Source organism: Salmo salar, chromosome ssa05 (assembly GCF_905237065.1).
Source record: "Salmo salar chromosome ssa05, Ssal_v3.1, whole genome shotgun sequence".
Taxonomy (NCBI): Eukaryota; Metazoa; Chordata; class Actinopteri; order Salmoniformes; family Salmonidae; genus Salmo; species Salmo salar.
This window is the reverse complement of record NC_059446.1, coordinates 2,325,282-2,345,360: the sequence shown is the minus strand read 5'-3', so window position 1 is coordinate 2,345,360 and position 20,079 is coordinate 2,325,282. Positions and strand designations below refer to the sequence as shown.

The following is a 20,079-nucleotide window of genomic DNA, read 5'->3' as shown; positions in this document are numbered from 1 at the left end:
TTTGGGATACTGCCGGAATGTAGCTTCTGTGGCAGATAACCGGACAATCCGATCACTCGGGGGGCTATTCTAAGGCTTTTTCCTCATGATGACTGTTTGCTCCTCAGGCTGGGAGCTCAACAGAGACTGAGAGACCTTCCTCTTCTCACACCAAGAGGAAGCCTTCTGTCGCAGCCAAGCAAGTTGGAGGGAATGAATCGGACACCTCGGACGAGAGTGGACAGGAAGATGGCGCCTCAGATGGTAAGGTCTGGGGCCACTAGACCTGGGGCCAGCACGCGTTTTAGTGCTTCTTAATATCATTGTGGAGCCAAAAGGTGCATTTCCACACTTTGTGGATAATAGTTTTTGTTGGTCTGTTCTGAGTTGATTTTCAAGGTTTATGTGGTGGTGGTGATGAAGCAGTTGAGGGTTATGGGATCTTGTCTAAAGTAGTGCACTAAAAAGGGAATAGGTTGTCATTTGGGACACTATAAAAGCTAACACATGCTTCCAAGCCGAAACAGTTCGGTAGAGTTGGTACATAATGTCAAAGGTTAAATATTTTAAGTCTACCTACTCTACTCCTAACCATTTATCTAATCTGACCTTTTACCACTAGGGGGTAACCCTGCACTGTACTGTTGCATTACCTGCTTTTACCACTAGGGGGTAACCCTGCACTGTACTGTTGCAGTACCTGCTTTTACCACTAGGGGGTAACCCTGCACCGTACTGTTGCAGTACCTGCTTTTACCACTAGGGGGTAACCCTGCACCGTACTGTTGCAGTACCTGCTTTTACCACTAGGGGGTAACCCTGCACTGTACTGTTGCAGTGCCTGCTTTTACCACTAGGGGGTAACCCTGCACCGTCGCAGTACCTGCTTTTACCACTAGGGGGTAACCCTGCACCGTACTGTTGCAGTACCTGCTTTTACCACTAGGGGGTAACCCTGCACTGTCGCAGTACCTGCTTTTACCACTAGGGGGTAACCCTGCACCGTCGCAGTACCTGCTTTTACCACTAGGGGGTAACCCTGCACCGTCGCAGTACCTGCTTTTACCACTAGGGGGTAACCCTGCACCGTCGCAGTACCTGCTTTTACCACTAGGGGGTAACCCTGCACCGTGCTGTTGCAGTGCCTGCTTTTACCACTAGGGGGTAACCCTGCACTGTACTGTTGCAGTACCTGCTTTTACCACTAGGGGGTAACCCTGCACTGTACTGTTGCAGTACCTGCTTTTACCACTAGGGGGTAACCCTGCACTGTACTGTTGCAGTGCCTGCTTTTACCACTAGGGGGTAACCCTGCACTGTACTGTTGCAGTGCCTGCTTTTACCACTAGGGGGTAACCCTGCACTGTACTGTTGCAGTGCCTGCTTTTACCACTAGGGGGTAACCCTGCACTGTACTGTTGCAGTACCTGCTTTTACCACTAGGGGGTAACCCTGCACTGTACTGTTGCAGTGCCTGCTTTTACCACTAGGGGTAACCCTGCACTGTACTGTTGCAGTACCTGCTTTTACCACTAGGGGGTAACCCTGGGCCGTACTGTTGAAGAGGGTGAAGTAGAACTTGTCACATTTGGAAAGTATTCAGAGCCCGTCCCTTTTTCCACTTTTTTTTGTTTTTACGTTACAGCCTTAAGGTTTAGATCTGTTTCCAAATGTATTAACAATAATAAAAAACAATGAAACAGATACCGTAAGTAAATAAGTATTCAGACCCTTTGCTATGAGACTTGAAATTGATCTCGGGTGCATCCTGTTTCCATTGATCATCCTTGATGTTTCTACAACTTGATTGGAATCCACCTGTGGTAAATTCAATTGATTGGACATGATTTGGAAAGGCACACACCTGTCTATATAAGGTCCCACAGTCGACAGTGCATGTCAGAGCAAAAACCAAGCCATGAGGTCGAAGCAATTGTCCATAGAGCTCTGAGACAGGATTGTGTCGAGGCACAGATCTGGGGAAGGGTACCAAAACAATTCTGCAGCATTGAAGGTCCCCAATAACACAGTGGCCTCCATCTTTCTTAAATGGAAGAAGTTTGGAACCACCAAGACTCTTCCTAGAGCTGGCCGCCCGGCCAAACTGAGCAATCGGGGGAGAAGGGCCTTGGTCAGGGAGGTGACCAAGAACCCAATGGCCACTCAGACAGAGCTCTAGAGTTCCTCTGTGGAGATGGGAGAACCTTCCAGAAGGACAACCATCTCTGCAGCACTCCACCAATCAGGCCTTTATGGTAGTGACCAGATGGAAGCTACTTCTCGGTAAAAGGCACATAACAGCCCGCTTGGAGTTTGTCAAAAGGCACCTAAAGGACTCAGGATTCTCTGATGAAACCAAGATTGAACTCTTTGGCCTGAATGCCAAGCGTCACGTCTGGAGGAAACCTGGCAGCATCCCTACGGTTAAGCATGGTGGTGGCAGCGTCATGCTGTGGGGATGTTTTTCAGCGGCAGGGACTGGGAGACTAGTCAGGGTCGAGGGAAAGATGAACGGAGCAAAGTACAGAGATCCTTGATGAAATCTGCTCCAGAGCGCTCAGGACCTCAGACTGGGGTGAAGGTTGACCTTTCAACAGGACAATGACAATAAGCACACAGCCAAGACAACGCAGGAGTGGCTTCGGGACAAGTCTCTGAATGTCCTTGAGTGGCCCAGCTAGCCCTGACTTGAACCCGATCAAACATCTCTGGAGAGACCTGAAAATATCTGCAGCAACGCTACCCATCCATCCTGACAGATCTTGAGAGGATCTGCAGAGAAGAATGGGAGAAACTCCCCAAATACATGTGCCAAGCTTGTAGCATCATACCCAAGAAGACTGGATGCTTTAATCGCTGCCAAAGGTGCTTCAACAAAGTACTAAGTAAAGGGTCTGAATACTTATGTAAATGTGATGTTTCAGATTTTTTTGCTTTTAATACCTTTGCAAAACTGGATAATCTGCTTTTGCTTTGGTATTATGTGTAGATTGAGGAGGAAATAAACAGTAATCCAATTTAGAATAAGGCTGTAACTTAACAAAATGTGGAATAAGTCCAGGGGTCTGAATACTTTCCGAAATGCACTGTATATTATGAGGACATTTAGTAAGGTTTTTTCTGGCGTTACAGATTTCTTGTCTTAGTCAGAATGAATCTATTTAGAGGAAGTGTATACTGGCTACGGCATCTCAAAATGGACAAACAGTACTATTGCAGCTTGTTTTGTTTTTCAAGCAAAGGTTTTTTTCTGGGAGCTCCCTCGTTAGGTTCCCCTAGACCAGATTACTATGTGCCAGCCGAACTGAAGCATGCTGACACCCTAATTTCCTGTCCTCTCCTTCAGGGGTGTTGGTTGTGCGGCCTCCTGCTGGGACTGAGAACAAGGAGGACAAGAGCAGAGGAGCCATGAAGCTCCGAGTGGACCTCTCCCGGAGAAAGACAGGTTCGTCTCCTCACTATATACCACACTGCTACCAACCAGGGGATAGTCAGAGAAGCCCCCAAGGTTTTGACCAGATGGGGTGTTCCTACGGCCTAATAATCACAACTGCTGCCAGTTTAATTACATTTTAGTCATGTAGCAGACGCTCTTATCCAGAGCGACTTACAGTAGTGAATGCATACATTTCATTTTTTTTTTTTTTGTACTGGCCCCCCGTGGGAATCGAACCCACAACCCTGGCGTTGCAACCAACTGAGCCACAGGGAATGACCGTTTGGGATTGATATTTGTGTTTATTAGGGATCCCCATTTGCTCCTCTTCCTGGGGTCCAAACACATTAAAGCAGTTACATCACCTAAAACAACAGAAATCGACAGGTATATGATAATTCCACCGCTACATCTCTTTTTACATTTGTTTTTATTTAACTAGGCAAGTCGTTTAACTTCTCTGACCGTCCCACACTATTCAACAGCCAGTGAAATAGCATGGCGCGAACTACAAAACAGCAAAAATCTCATAATTTCATTTTCTCAAACAATCAACTATTTTACACCATTTTAAAGATAAAACTATCGTTAATCTAACCACATTGTCTGATTTCAAAAAGGCTTTACGGCGAAAGCAAAAAATAGATTATGTTAGGACATAAACTTCAGAAGAAAATCCACACAGCCATTTTCCAAGCAAGGACATGCATCACAAAAACCAAAAGTACAGCTAAAATATTCACTAACCTTTGATCTTCATCAGATGGTGCTCATTGGACTTGATGTTATACAATACATGTATGTTTTGCTCGATAAAGTTCGTATTTGTATCCCAAAATAGCATTTTACATTGGCGCGTGATGTTCAGAAAATGTATTCCCACCAAAACATCCGGTGAATGTGCACATCAATTTACAAAAATACTCATCATAAACATTGATAAAATTTACAACAGTTATTTAAAGAATTATAGATAATCAACCGCATTGTCAGATTTCAAAATAACTTTACGGAGAAAGCACATTGTTCAATATTCTGAGTACATAGCTCAGCCATCGAAGCAAGTTATACAGCTACCCGCCAAGTTCTGGCATCAACAAAACTCAGAATTAGTATTATAAATATTCTCTTACCTTTGCTGATCTTCGTCAGAATGCACTCCGAGGACTCCTACTTCCACAAAATGTTATTTTTGTTCGAAATACTCCAAATACCTCCGTTTTGTTCGTGCGTTCAGATCACTATCCAAAGGCATAACGCGCAAGCGCAGTACCAGAGACAAAGTCAAATAGTTCCATTACCGGTCGTAGAAACATGTCAAACGTTGTTTACAATCAATCTTTAGGGTATTTTTTACGTAAAAATGCGATAATATTCCAACCAGACAATAGCGTGCGTATTCATTCCAGGAGAAAAGGGAGGGGTGCGCTGGCGGGATCGAGCATCACCAAGCCCTTTGTCCATAGGCAGTCCACTCATTTACTGAGCTAAGCTACTTTTCTCTGCCCGGTAACAGGAGAAGGAGGAAAGAGGTTTCTAAAGGCTGTTGACAGCCAATGGAAGCCTTAGGAAGTGCAACGTGACCCCACAGACACTGTAGTTTCGATAGGGATTCAAAAGAAGAACTACAATTCTTAGATCTCCCACTTCCTGGTTGGATTTGTCTCAGGTTTTTGCCTGCCAAATGAGTTCTGTTATACTCACAGACATCATTCAAACAGTTTTAGAAACTTCCAAGTGTTTTCTATCCAAATCTACTATTAATAGGCAAATATTTGACTCTGGGCCCGAGTATTAGGCCGTTTACTCTGGGCACGCTTTTCATCCGAAATCGAAAATACTGCCCCCTATACCTTGAAAGGTTAAGAACAAATTCTTATTTACAATGACGGCCTAGGAACAGTGGGTTAACTACCTTGTTCAGGGGCAGAAGGACATATTTATACCATGTCAGCTCGGGGATTCAATCTAACAACCTTTCTGTTACTGGCCCAACGCTCTAACCACTAGGCTACCTGCCCCCCCATATCTACATCCTTCGGAGAGTATTCAGACCACTTGACTTTTTCCACATTCTGTTACTTTACAGCCTTATTCTAAAATTGGTTAAAATCTTTTTTTTCCCATCGATTTACACACTACCCTACAATAATTAGCTAAAACATTATTTTTTTTTTCAAATTTATTACAAATAAAAAAACAGAAACCTTATTCACGTGATTGAGACTGAAATGAAATTGAGCTCAGGTGCATCCTGTTTCCATTGACTATCCTTGAGATGTTTCTACAACTTGATTGGAGTCCACCTGTGGTAAATTCAATTGATTGGACATGATTTGGAAAGGCACACACCTGTCTGTATAAGGTCCCACAGTCGACAGTGCAAAAAACAAGATTCTCTGGTCTGATGAAACCATGATTGAACTCTTTGGCCTGAATGCCAAGTGTCACAGTGAAGCATGTACATCATAAAATATTACTCCACTACATATCTACAATACAACACGTATAACACCACCAACAATATAATCGTGTGTCTGTACCTTTTTTGTGGGTTTTTCTAAACAGTCCCCGTTCCATAAGGTGTATTTTTACCTGCTTTTTATATCTGATTCTACTGCTGCATCAGTTACCTGATGTGGAATAGAGTTCCATGTAGTCATGGCTCTATGTAGTACTGTGCACCTCCCATAGTCTGTTCTGGACTTGGGGACTGTGAAGAGACCTCTGGTGGCATGTCTTGTGGGGTATGCATGGGTGCGCTAGTCGTTTAAACAGACAGCTCGGTGCAAATACCTCTAACAAATACATTTAACAAATACAAGTAGTGATGAAGTCAATCTAAACAGACCTCTGGTGGCATGTCTTGTGGGGTATGGATGGGTGTCTGAGCTGTGTGCTGGTAGTTTAAACAGACCTCTGGTGGCATGTCTTGTGGGGTATGGATGGGTGTCTGAGCTGTGTGCCAGTAGTTTAAACAGACCTCTGGTGGCATGTCTTGTGGGGTATGGATGGGTGTCTGAGCTGTGTGCCAGTAGTTTAAACAGACCTCTGGTGGCATGTCTTGTGGGGTATGGATGGGTGTCTGAGCTGTGTGCTAGTAGTTTAAACAGACCTCTGGTGGCATGTCTTGTGGGGTATGGATGGGTGTCTGAGCTGTGTGCTAGTAGTTTAGACAGACAGCTCGGTGCATTCAACATGTCAATACCTCTCATAAATACAAGTATTGATGAAGTCAATCTCTGCTCCACTTTCAGCCAGGAGAGATTGACATGCATATTATTAATATTAGCTCTCTGTGAACATCCAAGGGCCAGTCGTGCTGTCCTGTTCTGAGACAATTGCAATTTTCCTAAGTCCCTCTTTGTGTCACCTGACCACATGACTGAACAGTAGTCCAGGTGTGACAAAACTAGGGCCTGTAGGACCTGCCTTGTTGATAGTGTTGTTAAGAAGGCAGAGCATCGCTTTATCATGGACAGACTTCTCCCCATCTTAGCTACTGTTGCATCAATATGTTTTGACCAGGACAGTTTACAATCCAGGGTTACTCCCAGCAGTTTATCTTCTCAATTTCCAACATTATTTATTACAAGATTTAGTTGTGGTTTAGTGAATGATTTGTTCCAAATACAATGCTTTTAGTTTTGGAATTATTTAGGGATAACTTATTCTTTACCACCCATTCTGAAACTAACTGCAGCTCTTTAAGTGTTGTAGTCATTTCAGTCGCTGTAGTAGCTGACGTGTTGAGTCATCTGCATACATAGACACTCTGGCCTTAGTCAAAGCCAGCGCTATGTCGTTAGTAAAGATTTTTTTTTAAAGTAAGGGGCCTAAACAGCTGCCCTGGGGAATTCCTGATTCTACCTGGATTATGTTGGAGAGGCTTCCATTAAAGAACACCCTCTGTGTTCTGTTAGACAGGTAACTCTTTATCCACATTATAGCAGGGGGTGTAAATCCATTATAGCAGGGGGTGTAAAGCCATTATAGCAGGGGGTGTAAAGCCATTATAGCAGGGGGTGTAAAGCCATTATAGCAGGGGGTGTAAAGCCATTATAGCAGGGGGTGTAAAGCCATTATAGCAGGGGGTGTAAAGCCATTATAGCAGGGGGTGTAAAGCCATAACACATACATTTTTCCAGCAGCAGACTATGATCAATAATGTCAAAAACCGCACTGAAGACTAACAAAACAGCCCCCACAATCTTTTGATCATACTTTTCTGTCAACCAATCATCGTGGATGTAAACCAAAACATGCTTGTTTCTCGTTCCTTCCTCTGTTTATCCAGATACCACTTTGCAGGAGAGAATTGACTGCACCGCCTGTGGACAGCAGGTCAACCACTTTCAGCGCCACTCGGTGTTTGAGCACCCCATGCTCCATGTGCTCCTCTGCAAGGTAGATACACCTGCAACCCCTTCACCTGTCCCTTCTGTCTGAATGCCCCCCCCCCGTCTCTGGTACCCTTCCCCAGATCTGGACCTCTACACAATCCTGTCTTGAAATTCTACGGACATTTCCTTCAACCTCATGGTTTGGATTTTGCATTAACATGCACAGATTTGAGATATTGGGCCATATTGCCCAACCCTATGCTCCAGGTAGATTCGCCTGCAACACTGCCTTTAGAGGTAGATCGATTATGATTTTTCAACGCCGATACAGATACCGATTTATTGGAGGACCAAAAAAAGCTGATGCCGATTAAATTTTTTTATTTTTTATATACATATATTTGTAATAATGACAATTACAACAATACTGAATGAACACTTATTTTAACTTAATATAATACATCAATAAAATCAATTTAGTCTCAAATAAATAATGAAACATGTTCAATTTGGTTTAAATAATGCAAAAACAAAGTGTTGGAGAAGAAAGTAAAAGTGCATTATGTGCCATGTAAAAAAGCTAACGTTTAAGTTCCTTGCTCAGAACATGAGAACATATGAAAGCTGGTGGTTCCTTTTAACATGAGTCTTCAATATTCCCAGATAAGAAGTTTTAGGTTGTAGTTATTATTGGAATTATAGGACTATCTACCATTTATATTTCATACTTTAGACTATTGGATGTCCTAATAGGTACTTTAGTATTTGCCAGCCTAATCTCTGGAGTTGATAGGCTTGAAGTCATAAACAGGGCAATGCTTGAAGCACAGCGAAGAGCTGCTGGCAAACGCAGGTAAGTGCTGTTTGAATGAATGCTTAGTAGCCTGCTGCTGCCTACCACCGCTCAGTCAGACTGCTCTATCAAATATCAAATCATAGACTTAATTATAACATAATAACACACAGAAATACGAGCCTTAGGTCATTAATATGGTCGAATCCGGAAACTATCATTTCGAAAACAAAGTTTATTCTTTCAGTGAAATACGGAACCGTTCCATATTTTATCTAACGGGTGGCAACACTAAGTCTAAATATTGCTGTTTCATTGCACAACCTTCAATGTTATGTCATAATTATGTACAATTCTGGCAAATTATTTACGGCCTTTGTTAGGAAGAAATGGTCTTCACACAGTTCTCAGCGAGCCAGGCGGCCCAAACTGCTGCATATACCCTGACTCTGCTTGCACAGAACGCAAGAGAAGTGACACAATTTCCCCAGTTAAAAGAAATTCATGTTAGCAGGCAATATTAACTAAATATACAGGTTTAAAAATATGTACTTGTGTATTGATTTTTAAGAAAGGCGTTGAAGTTTATGGTTAGGTACACATTGGTGCAACGACGCCGCTAAATCATCACCCGTTTGGCGAAGTAGGCTGTGAGTCGATGATAAATTAACAGGCACCGCATCGATTATATGCAACGCAGGACAGGCTAGATGAACTAGTAATATCAAGTTAACTAGTGATTGTTAACATTTATTGTTTTTTTATAAGATATGTTTAATGCTAGCTAGCAACTTACCTTGGCTTCTTGCTGCGCTCGCGTAACAGGTAGTCAGCCTGCCACGCAGTCTCCTTGTGGAGTGCAATGTGGCCATAATCGGTGTCCAAAAATTGCCGATTACCGATTTGTTATGAAATCGACCCTAATTAATTGGCCATTGGGATTAATCGGTCGACCTCTACTGTCCATAGAGGTAGACCTGTAGTAGTTGTATGTATGGCAGGTTTTGAGCTGTTTGTCTTTTGAACAGAAATGGGACATATGGAAAGTCAATGCTATCGTTGCTTTGTCTCAGTTTTCTATTTTCTAATGTTCCTCCCTTGTTGTTTTCTCTTCCTCTTCTCTTCCTAGTCGTGCTATAAGTATTACACCAGCGACGACATCAATAAAGACGAGGACGGCATGGACGAACAGTGCAGGTAGGTCCCCTCACAGAACACAGAAACATGGACGAACGGTCTAGGTAGGTCCCCTCACAGAACACAGAAACATGGACGAACAGTGCAGGTAGGTCCCCTCACAGAACACAGAAACATGGACGAACGGTCTAGTTAGGTCCCCTCACAGAACACAGAAACATGGACGAACGGTCTAGGTAGGTCCCCTCACAGAACACAGAAACATGGACCAACGGTCTAGGTAGGTCCCCTCACAGAACACAGAAACATGGACCAACGGTCTAGGTAGGTCCCCTCACAGAACACAGAAACATGGACCAACGGTCTAGGTAGGTCCCCTCACAGAACACAGAAACATGGACCAACGGTCTAGGTAGGTCCCCTCACAGAACACAGAAACATGGACGAACGGTCTAGGTAGGTCCCCTCACAGAACACAGAAACATGGACCAACGGTCTAGGTAGGTCCCCTCACAGAACACAGAAACATGGACCAACGGTCTAGGTAGGTCCCCTCACAGAACACAGAAACATGGACCAACGGTCTAGGTAGGTCCCCTCACAGAACACAGAAACATGGACCAACGGTCTAGGTAGGTCCCCTCACAGAACACAGAAACATGGACCAACGGTCTAGGTAGGTCCCCTCACAGAACACAGAAACATGGACCAACGGTCTAGGTAGGTCCCCTCACAGAACACAGAAACATGGACCAACGGTCTAGGTAGGTCCCCTCACAGAACACAGAAACATGGACCAACGGTCTAGGTAGGTCCCCTCACAGAACACAGAAACATGGACCAACGGTCTAGGTAGGTCCCCTCACAGAACACAGAAACATGGACCAACGGTCTAGGTAGGTCCCCTCACAGAACACAGAAACATGGACCAACGGTCTAGGTAGGTCCCCTCACAGAACACAGAAACATGGACCAACGGTCTAGGTAGGTCCCCTCACAGAACACAGAAACATGGACCAACGGTCTAGGTAGGTCCCCTCACAGAACACAGAAACATGGACCAACGGTCTAGGTAGGTCCCCTCACAGAACACAGAAACATGGACGAACGGTCTAGGTAGGTCCCCTCACAGAACACAGAAACATGGACGAACGGTCTAGGTAGGTCCCCTCACAGAACACAGAAACATGGACGAACGGTCTAGGTAGGTCCCCTCACAGAACACAGAAACATGGACGAACGGTCTAGGTAGGTCCCCACACAGAAACATGGACCAACAGTGCTGGTAGATCCGCCTCGTTCTGTTCTGGCCGAGTTGCAAAGACTCCTCTTTCTATTCTGGTTAACGCCAGGTTGCGCTGTTCTGTGAAGGGAATAGTACACACTATTGTACGAGATCTTCAGTTTTTTGGCAATTTCTCGCATGGAATAGCCTTCATTTCTCAGAACAAGAATAGACTGACGAGTTTCAGAAGAAAGTTCTTAGTTTCTGGCCATTTTGAGCCTGTAATCGAACCCACAAATGCTGATGCTCCAGATACTCAACTAGTCTAAAGAAGGCCAGTTTTATTGCTTCTTTAATCAGAACAACAGTTTTCAGCTGTGCTAACCTAATCGCAGAAGGGTTTTCTAATGATCAATTAGCCTTTTAAAATGATAAACTTGGATTAGCTAACACAACGTGCCATTGGAACACAGGAGTGATGGTTGCTGATAATGGGCCTCTGAACGCCTATGTAGATATTCCATTAAAAATCAGGTGTTTCCAGCTACAATAGTCATTTACAACATTAACAATGTCTACACTGTATTTCTGATCAATTTGTGTTATTTTAATGGACACAAAAATGTGCTTTTCTTTCAAAAACAAGGACATTTCTTTTGAATGGTAGTGTACACACATATATACCAACACAAAAAGGAAGTCACTTAAACCCAGTCTGTCACAGAGAAGATTCATATGGGAGACAAGCCTATACACAATCTATAAACACACATTCCATTTACCACATAGAAAATAAATATTTTTGCAATTTAATTATAGGTAGCCTTTTCGTTTATTCCAGGCTTTATCTAAATATTTCGCAAAAAGAAAATCCACAATGAACAAAAAACCTTTTCAATTTCTCCTCATCATTCAGCTACATAATACCAGGGTATATCTGGTGGTCTGTCTCCTCATGGCTACATAATACCAGGGTATATCTGGTGGTCTGTCTCCTCATGGCTACATAATGCCAGGGTATATCTGGTGGTCTGTCTCCTCATGGCTACATAATACCAGGGTATATCTGGTGGTCTGTCTCCTCATGGCTACATAATACCAGGGTATATCTGGTGGTCTGTCTCCTCATGACTACATAATACCAGGGTATATCTGGTGGTCTGTCTCCTCATGGCTCAGCTACATAATACCAGGGTATATCTGGTGGTCTGTCTCCTCATCATTCAGCTACATAATACCAGGGTATATCTGGTGGTCTGTCTCCTCATGGCTACATAATACCAGGGTATATCTGGTGGTCTGTCTCCTCATGGCCACATAATACCAGGGTATATCTGGTGGTCTGTCTCCTCATGGCTCCTACATAATGCCAGGGTATATCTGGTGGTCTGTCTCCTCATGGCTACATAATACCAGGGTATATCTGGTGGTCTGTCTCCTCATGGCTACATAATACCAGGGTATATCTGGTGGTCTGTCTCCTCATGGCTACATAATACCAGGGTATATCTGGTGGTCTGTCTCCTCATCATTCAGCTACATAATACCAGGGTATATCTGGTGGTCTGTCTCCTCATGGCTACATAATACCAGGGTATATCTGGTGGTCTGTCTCCTCAGCTACATAATACCAGGGTATATCTGGTGGTCTGTCTCCTCATGGCTACATAATACCAGGGTATATCTGGTGGTCTGTCTCCTCATGGCTACATAATACCAGGGTATATCTGGTGGTCTGTCTCCTCATGGCTACATAATACCAGGGTATATCTGGTGGTCTGTCTCCTCATGGCTCGGCTACATAATACCAGGGTATATCTGGTGGTCTGTCTCCTCATGGCTACATAATACCAGGGTATATCTGGTGGTCTGTCTCCTCATGGCTACATAATACCAGGGTATATCTGGTGGTCTGTCTCCTCATGGCTACATAATACCAGGGTATATCTGGTGGTCTGTCTCCTCATGGCTACATAATACCAGGGTATATCTGGTGGTCTGTCTCCTCATGGCTACATAATGCCAGGGTATATCTGGTGGTCTGTCTCCTCATGGCTACATAATACCAGGGTATATCTGGTGGTCTGTCTCCTCATGGCTACATAATACCAGGGTATATCTGGTGGTCTGTCTCCTCATGACTACATAATACCAGGGTATATCTGGTGGTCTGTCTCCTCATCATTCAGCTACATAATACCAGGGTATATCTGGTGGTCTGTCTCCTCATGGCTACATAATACCAGGGTATATCTGGTGGTCTGTCTCCTCAGCTACATAATACCAGGGTATATCTGGTGGTCTGTCTCCTCATGGCTACATAATACCAGGGTATATCTGGTGGTCTGTCTCCTCATGGCTACATAATACCAGGGTATATATGGTGGTCTGTCTCCTCATGGCTACATAATACCAGGGTATATCTGGTGGTCTGTCTCCTCATGGCTCGGCTACATAATACCAGGGTATATCTGGTGGTCTGTCTCCTCATGGCTACATAATACCAGGGTATATCTGGTGGTCTGTCTCCTCATGGCTACATAATACCAGGGTATATCTGGTGGTCTGTCTCCTCATGGCTACATAATACCAGGGTATATCTGGTGGTCTGTCTCCTCATGACTACATAATACCAGGGTATATCTGGTGGTCTGTCTCCTCATGGCTACATAATGCCAGGGTATATCTGGTGGTCTGTCTCCTCATGGCTACATAATACCAGGGTATATCTGGTGGTCTGTCTCCTCATGGCTACATAATACCAGGGTATATCTGGTGGTCTGTCTCCTCATGACTACATAATACCAGGGTATATCTGGTGGTCTGTCTCCTCATCATTCAGCCACATAATACCAGGGTATATCTGGTGGTCTGTCTCCTCATGGCTACATAATACCAGGGTATATCTGGTGGTCTGTCTCCTCATGGCTACATAATACCAGGGTATATCTGGTGGTCTGTCTCCTCATGGCTACATAATACCAGGGTATATCTGGTGGTCTGTCTCCTCATGGCTACATAATACCAGGGTATATCTGGTGGTCTGTCTCCTCATGGCTACATAATACCAGGGTATATCTGGTGGTCTGTCTCCTCATGGCTACATAATACCAGGGTATATCTGGTGGTCTGTCTCCTCATGGCTACATAATACCAGGGTATATCTGGTGGTCTGTCTCCTCAGCTACATAATACCAGGGTATATCTGGTGGTCTGTCTCCTCATGGCTACATAATACCAGGGTATATCTGGTGGTCTGTCTCCTCATGGCTATATAATACCAGGGTATATCTGGTGGTCTGTCTCCTCATGGCTACATAATACCAGGGTATATCTGGTGGTCTGTCTCCTCATGGCTACATAATACCAGGGTATATCTGGTGGTCTGTCTCCTCATGGCTATATAATACCAGGGTATATCTGGTGGTCTGTCTCCTCATGGCTACATAATACCAGGGTATATCTGGTGGTCTGTCTCCTCATGGCTACATAATACCAGGGTATATCTGGTGGTCTGTCTCCTCATGGCTACATAATACCAGGGTATATCTGGTGGTCTGTCTCCTCATGGCTACATAATACCAGGGTATATCTGGTGGTCTGTCTCCTCAGCTACATAATACCAGGGTATATCTGGTGGTCTGTCTCCTCATGACTACATAATACCAGGGTATATCTGGTGGTCTGTCTCCTCATCACTCAGCTACATAATACCAGGGTATATCTGGTGGTCTGTCTCCTCATGGCTACATAATACCAGGGTATATCTGGTGGTCTGTCTCCTCATGGCTACATAATACCAGGGTATATCTGGTGGTCTGTCTCCTCATGGCTACATAATACCAGGGTATATCTGGTGGTCTGTCTCCTCATGGCTACATAATACCAGGGTATATCTGGTGGTCTGTCTCCTCATGGCTACATAATACCAGGGTATATCTGGTGGTCTGTCTCCTCATGGCTACATAATACCAGGGTATATCTGGTGGTCTGTCTCCTCATGACTACATAATACCAGGGTATATCTGGTGGTCTGTCTCCTCATGACTACATAATACCAGGGTATATCTGGTGGTCTGTCTCCTCATGGCTACATAATACCAGGGTATATCTGGTGGTCTGTCTCCTCATGGCTACATAATACCAGGGTATATCTGGTGGTCTGTCTCCTCATGACTACATAATACCAGGGTATATCTGGTGGTCTGTCTCCTCATGGCTACATAATACCAGGGTATATCTGGTGGTCTGTCTCCTCATGGCTACATAATACCAGGGTATATCTGGTGGTCTGTCTCCTCATGGCTACATAATACCAGGGTATATCTGGTGGTCTGTCTCCTCATGACTACATAATACCAGGGTATATCTGGTGGTCTGTCTCCTCATGGCTACATAATACCAGGGTATATCTGGTGGTCTGTCTCCTCATGGCTACATAATACCAGGGTATATCTGGTGGTCTGTCTCCTCATGGCTCAGCCAGATCTAGGATGTGTTATTTTAGTGTTCCCTTTATTTTTTTGAGCAGTATCTATATTTACGCTCAGTGTGTCGTCGTGATCTTTGTTGGAGAGTTTCGTCCTTTCTCTCTCTCTTGGTTAGAATGGATCTTTCAATGCGACATTCATTAATGTCGTTATAGAATGGATGTTTCGTCGGTCTTCGCGTTCAATGATACCGAATTCCTAGCTGCAGACTAGTAATTAATATCAAAGACTTATTATTCTGTCGGTATCCATAGTCTAAAAGTTTAACCACGTGGTATGGTTAAAGTTCAGTAGAGGAATGCATGGTCAAACCTATTGGCCAACTCTCTCTTCTCGAGGTAAGCTGGTCTCAAGAAAAGAAAGTAACCCTGGGTGGGCTTATATACTGAACGTAGAAAAGGCTGTCACATGACGCCTTGTCCTGTCTGTGTCCCTGGGGGCGTGCCGATGACTTAGTTAAGCTTTGAACAGACATACAATTCACTCACATTAACATAAGTACATAACATCTCAACATATTCCAAATAGCTTTATCCTTATTAATACATTTTATACAACCATTAGATGTAAGTCTCATCGCTGAGGCTATTATATAAACCTTAGTATGGTAATATGGCCATATTGTCTCTAATGAGTTTCACAAAATTGTACCAAGCGGACCAGTTCGTAGCTGGATTCTTCACCGATCTTTTATACCTTCTCCAGAACATAAATGTCGTTCGGTTCCCCCCGTGCTGTGAGGTGGAAGAATTCATTTGTTCTCTCTATGAAACCACTCTGTCTCTCAACTGTGGCCGTGAGGCAGGACATTCCCTTTGGAATTTACGACTGCCTTCTGACCACAGCAGCCTGGGTAGGAGGATGGTGCATAGAAAAGGCCTGGTGCAGAGGGAGGGGGTTTAACTGTGCTCGCTGTACCCAAAGAGAGCAAGGTCATGACACCAGGGTATATCTGGTGGTCTGTCATCACTCAGCCACATAATACCAGGGTATATCTGGTGGGCTTTGTGGAATAAGAACAAGCGTATATTTGTGGTAGAAAGGGAAATAGAGGATAATCCTAATTAAGCTATCTTACCTACGCCCCAAGGTGGTGTGCTGAAGGCGGCAACCTGATCTGCTGTGACTACTGCCACAACGCCTTCTGTAAGAAGTGCATCCTGCGGAACCTGGGGCGCAAGGAGCTGTCCATGATCACCGACGAGGACAGCAAATGGTCCTGCTATATCTGCAGCCCTCAGCCCCTCTCAGACATCGCCTCCAACTGCTCCAACATCATGACCAAACTGGAGAGCTTCTGGCGCACGGGACGCAAGAAAGAGAGGGAAGAGGTGAAAAGACACAGTAAGGGTAAAGGTCACCACCACCGTGGTAAAGCTGTGGTGAACGGTAAGGAGCATTCAGACGGGTCCCTCACCTTCTCCTATAAGACCCTGAAGGTCCCCAAGGAGCTGGTGAAGAGGACCAAGAAGCTGATTGAGACGACTACAGGGCTCAACAACACCTTCATCCATTTCATCCAGCAGGCTGAGGTGGAACAGGGAGCAGGAGGAGGTGGAAGCGGGACCAGAAACAGACACCTCAAGGCCTTCAGGTATCATAACACATGTTGGTATTTTGACTGCTACAAAGGATATGAGACAGTCCAATTCTGATATTTTTGCTTAATTATTATCTATCTCTCTCTCTCTCTCTCTCTCTCTCTCTCTCTCTCTCTCTCTCTCTCTCTCTAGGTCTGTTCTGGCTGACCTGAAGAAGGCCCACGCTGCCCTAGAGAAAGACTTGGAGTCACAGTTCACTTCCCAGGACCAGGGGATGCAGAATGGGGATGCTGTTTCCAACACCGATGGCCGTGACTGCCACGATCAGATAGACAATGGGCGAGAGGCAGAAGAGGACAAAATGGCCGACACTGAGGATGGGGAGGAGGATGGGGGTGTGTCAGAGGACGCGGAGATGGAGGGGAGCCCCACCCCCACGCCTCAGGACCACTCAGAGACAGACAGCCAGGCCAAAGACCAGACAGCGGTGAAAATGGAGGAGGAGGAGGATGGAACGGAGGAAGAGGGTGACCGGGATAAAGACATTTTGTCCGTCGGGCCATCTGTCCCTGACGAGCTCTTCCAGATGGTCGAGAGTCTAGCGGACTCCACAGGGTTAACACCAGGTAACGACGCCACGGAACTCACAGCGGCTAGCCAATCGGAGAACCCCGTCGCTAGCTCAACCAGGAAGTCACGTGACACCCAGAAGGAGAAGGCCATGCCCAAGGTTAAGAACCTGATCTTGAAGCTGACGCCTGTTCCCGTGGTTACCACACGCACCTCTAGGTCTAAGAGCAAGGTTAAAGATGGAGGGAAGGAGAAAGAGGGTGAGGATGGAGGGAAGGAGAAAGAGGGTGAGGATGGAGGGAAGGAGAAAGAGGGTGAGGATGGAGGGAAGGAGAAAGAGAGGAGTAAGGGTGGAGGGAAGGAGAATGAGAGGAGTAAGGGTGGAGGGAAGGAGAAGGAGAGGAGTATGGGTGGAGGGAAGGAGAAGGAGAGGAGTATGGGTGGAGGGAAGGAGAAGGAGAGGAGTATGGGTGGAGGGAAGGAGAAGGAGAGGAGTATGGGTGGAGGGAAGGAGAAGGAGAGAGTTAGGAGAAGGAGAGGAGTATGGGTGGAGGGAAGGAGAAGGAGAGGAGTATGGGTGGAGGGAAGGAGAAGGAGAGGAGTATGGGTGGGGGGAAGGAGAAGGAGAGGAGTATGGGTGGGGGGAAGGAGAAGGAGAGGAGTATGGGTGGAGGGAAGGGGAAGGAGAGGAGTATGGGTGGAGGGAAGGGGAAGGAGAGGAGTATGGGTGGAGGGAAGGGGAAGGAGAGGAGTATGGGTGGAGGGAAGGAGAAGGAGAGGAGTATGGGTGGAGGGAAGGCGAAAGAAAGAAGTAAGGATGAGGGTAAGGAGGTGGAGGGAGGTGGGGCCTCCGAGGAGGACAGCCGATGCTCCAGCCGCACAAAGACCACACCCCTCAGGAAGTCACCGGAGGGGAAAAACAAGATGTCTTCCTTCTCTCAGGAGAAAAGCGACTCAGAAGGCGAGGAGAAGAGCCCCAGCAAACTGAAGAGGAGAACCAAGGGAAGCTCCGAGAAGGAACGGGTGAACGAGGAGGAGGAGGAGGAGGAGGAGCGGAAAGGGAGCAAGGCCTCCTCCATGGTGACCTCTGACCCTTCTAAACAGAACGTGGACTCAGATTCTGACGAGGTTCCAGACATCCTGGTCCAGACTGCAGCGGCGGAACGCAGCTCGGACGAGGATGTGCAGCAGGACGCCGACAGTAACCAGGGCAACAAGCGAGTCAAGAAGTGCCTGTTCAAACTCAGCAAGAAAGAGGAGGAGGTGGGAGAGGAGGAGGAGGTGGGAGAGGTGGGAGAGGAGGTGGGGGAGGAGGACGAGGAGGTGGGGGAGGAGGACAAGGAGAAGGCAGACAAGAAGCCGGCGGCCAAACGCAAACTGAAAGCCGACAACTCCGAGCCTGACTCCGATGAAGACGCAAAGAAGAAAAAGAAGTCCTCCATGGCTTCTGACAAAAAGACATCCGAGATGAAGCAGAAGGTCTCGGGCGGCTCCTCTGACTCCGACTCTGACCTGGAGAAGGAGATGAAGGGACTCAGCAAACTGGGCACGGGGAAACGGAGGAGCAGCCGCGTAAAGAAGGAAAAAGAGGAGAAGGAGAACAAGGGCGGGGATCGGAAGCGGTCCTATGAGCTGAAACGCAAAGCCAGAGGTAAAGGAGCCAAGCGGCAAGATTCATCGTCTGATGACGAGGAGGAGGAGGAGGAGGAGGAGGAGGGAGGAGGGTCTGGAGAGGAGAGTGGAGACCAGCAGAAGATTAAACCCATCGTGGAGGAGACGGTGGCAGCAGGGAGGGGAACCTTCCACCAGTCCTCAGGTGAGTAGAGCTGTATTTTGGGCTAGGATTATTCAAGTCAGTAGAGCTGTTTCTGAAAGCCGTATTTTGGGTTGTCTGTTTCTACAAGGCAGACGGTTCACTCCTATTATAAACACAACGTCACATAAACGCCGCTGACTTAACCCCTGACCTCTACACTGTTTTCCTCAAGTACATAGAGTAGTCAGGCGAATGGCAGAAGTAGCCAGCCAGGCTATTGTTTAGCAGAAGGAGCTCTGTTGGTGTCCTCTGGTACATTCTAATGTCTCGATTCCATCTGCAATACACAGCGAAATTATGGAATAACCCTGGAGAGCTACCCTCCTGGTGGTCTATACTCCGACCCTGGAGAGCTACCCTCCTGGTGGTTAATACTCCGACCCTGGAGAGCTACCCTCCTGGTGGTTAATACTCCGACCCTGGAGAGATACCCTCCTGGTGGTCAATACTCCGACCCTGGAGAGCTACCCTCCTGGTGGTTAATACTCCGACCCTGGAGAGATACCCTCCTGGTGGTCTATACTCCGACCCTGGAGAGATACCCTCCTGGTGGTCTATACTCCGACCCTGGAGAGATACCCTCCTGGTGGTCTATACTCCGACCCTGGAGAGATACCCTCCTGGTGGTCAATACTCCGACCCTGGAGAGCTACCCTCCTGGTGGTTAATACTCCGACCCTGGAGAGATACCCTCCTGGTGGTTTATACTCCGACCCTGGAGAGCTACCCTCCTGGTGGTCTGTACTCCG

At 46.0% G+C, this 20,079-nt stretch overlaps 1 protein-coding gene across 1 annotated transcript in view; it reads left to right on the top strand.

Moving 5' to 3' along the window:
* LOC106604099 (transcriptional regulator ATRX) overlaps window positions 1-20,079 on the top strand; it is a 115,636-nt gene that overhangs the window by 22,447 nt on the left and 73,110 nt on the right. The window contains exons 6-12 of the mRNA XM_045719390.1: window positions 108-243; window positions 3,326-3,424; window positions 7,713-7,822; window positions 9,681-9,748; window positions 16,494-16,997; window positions 17,137-17,938; window positions 18,205-19,330. Of these exons, the coding sequence (XP_045575346.1) occupies window positions 108-243; window positions 3,326-3,424; window positions 7,713-7,822; window positions 9,681-9,748; window positions 16,494-16,997; window positions 17,137-17,938; window positions 18,205-19,330 (2,845 nt within the window). The remainder of the gene's footprint in view (window positions 1-107; window positions 244-3,325; window positions 3,425-7,712; window positions 7,823-9,680; window positions 9,749-16,493; window positions 16,998-17,136; window positions 17,939-18,204; window positions 19,331-20,079) is intronic.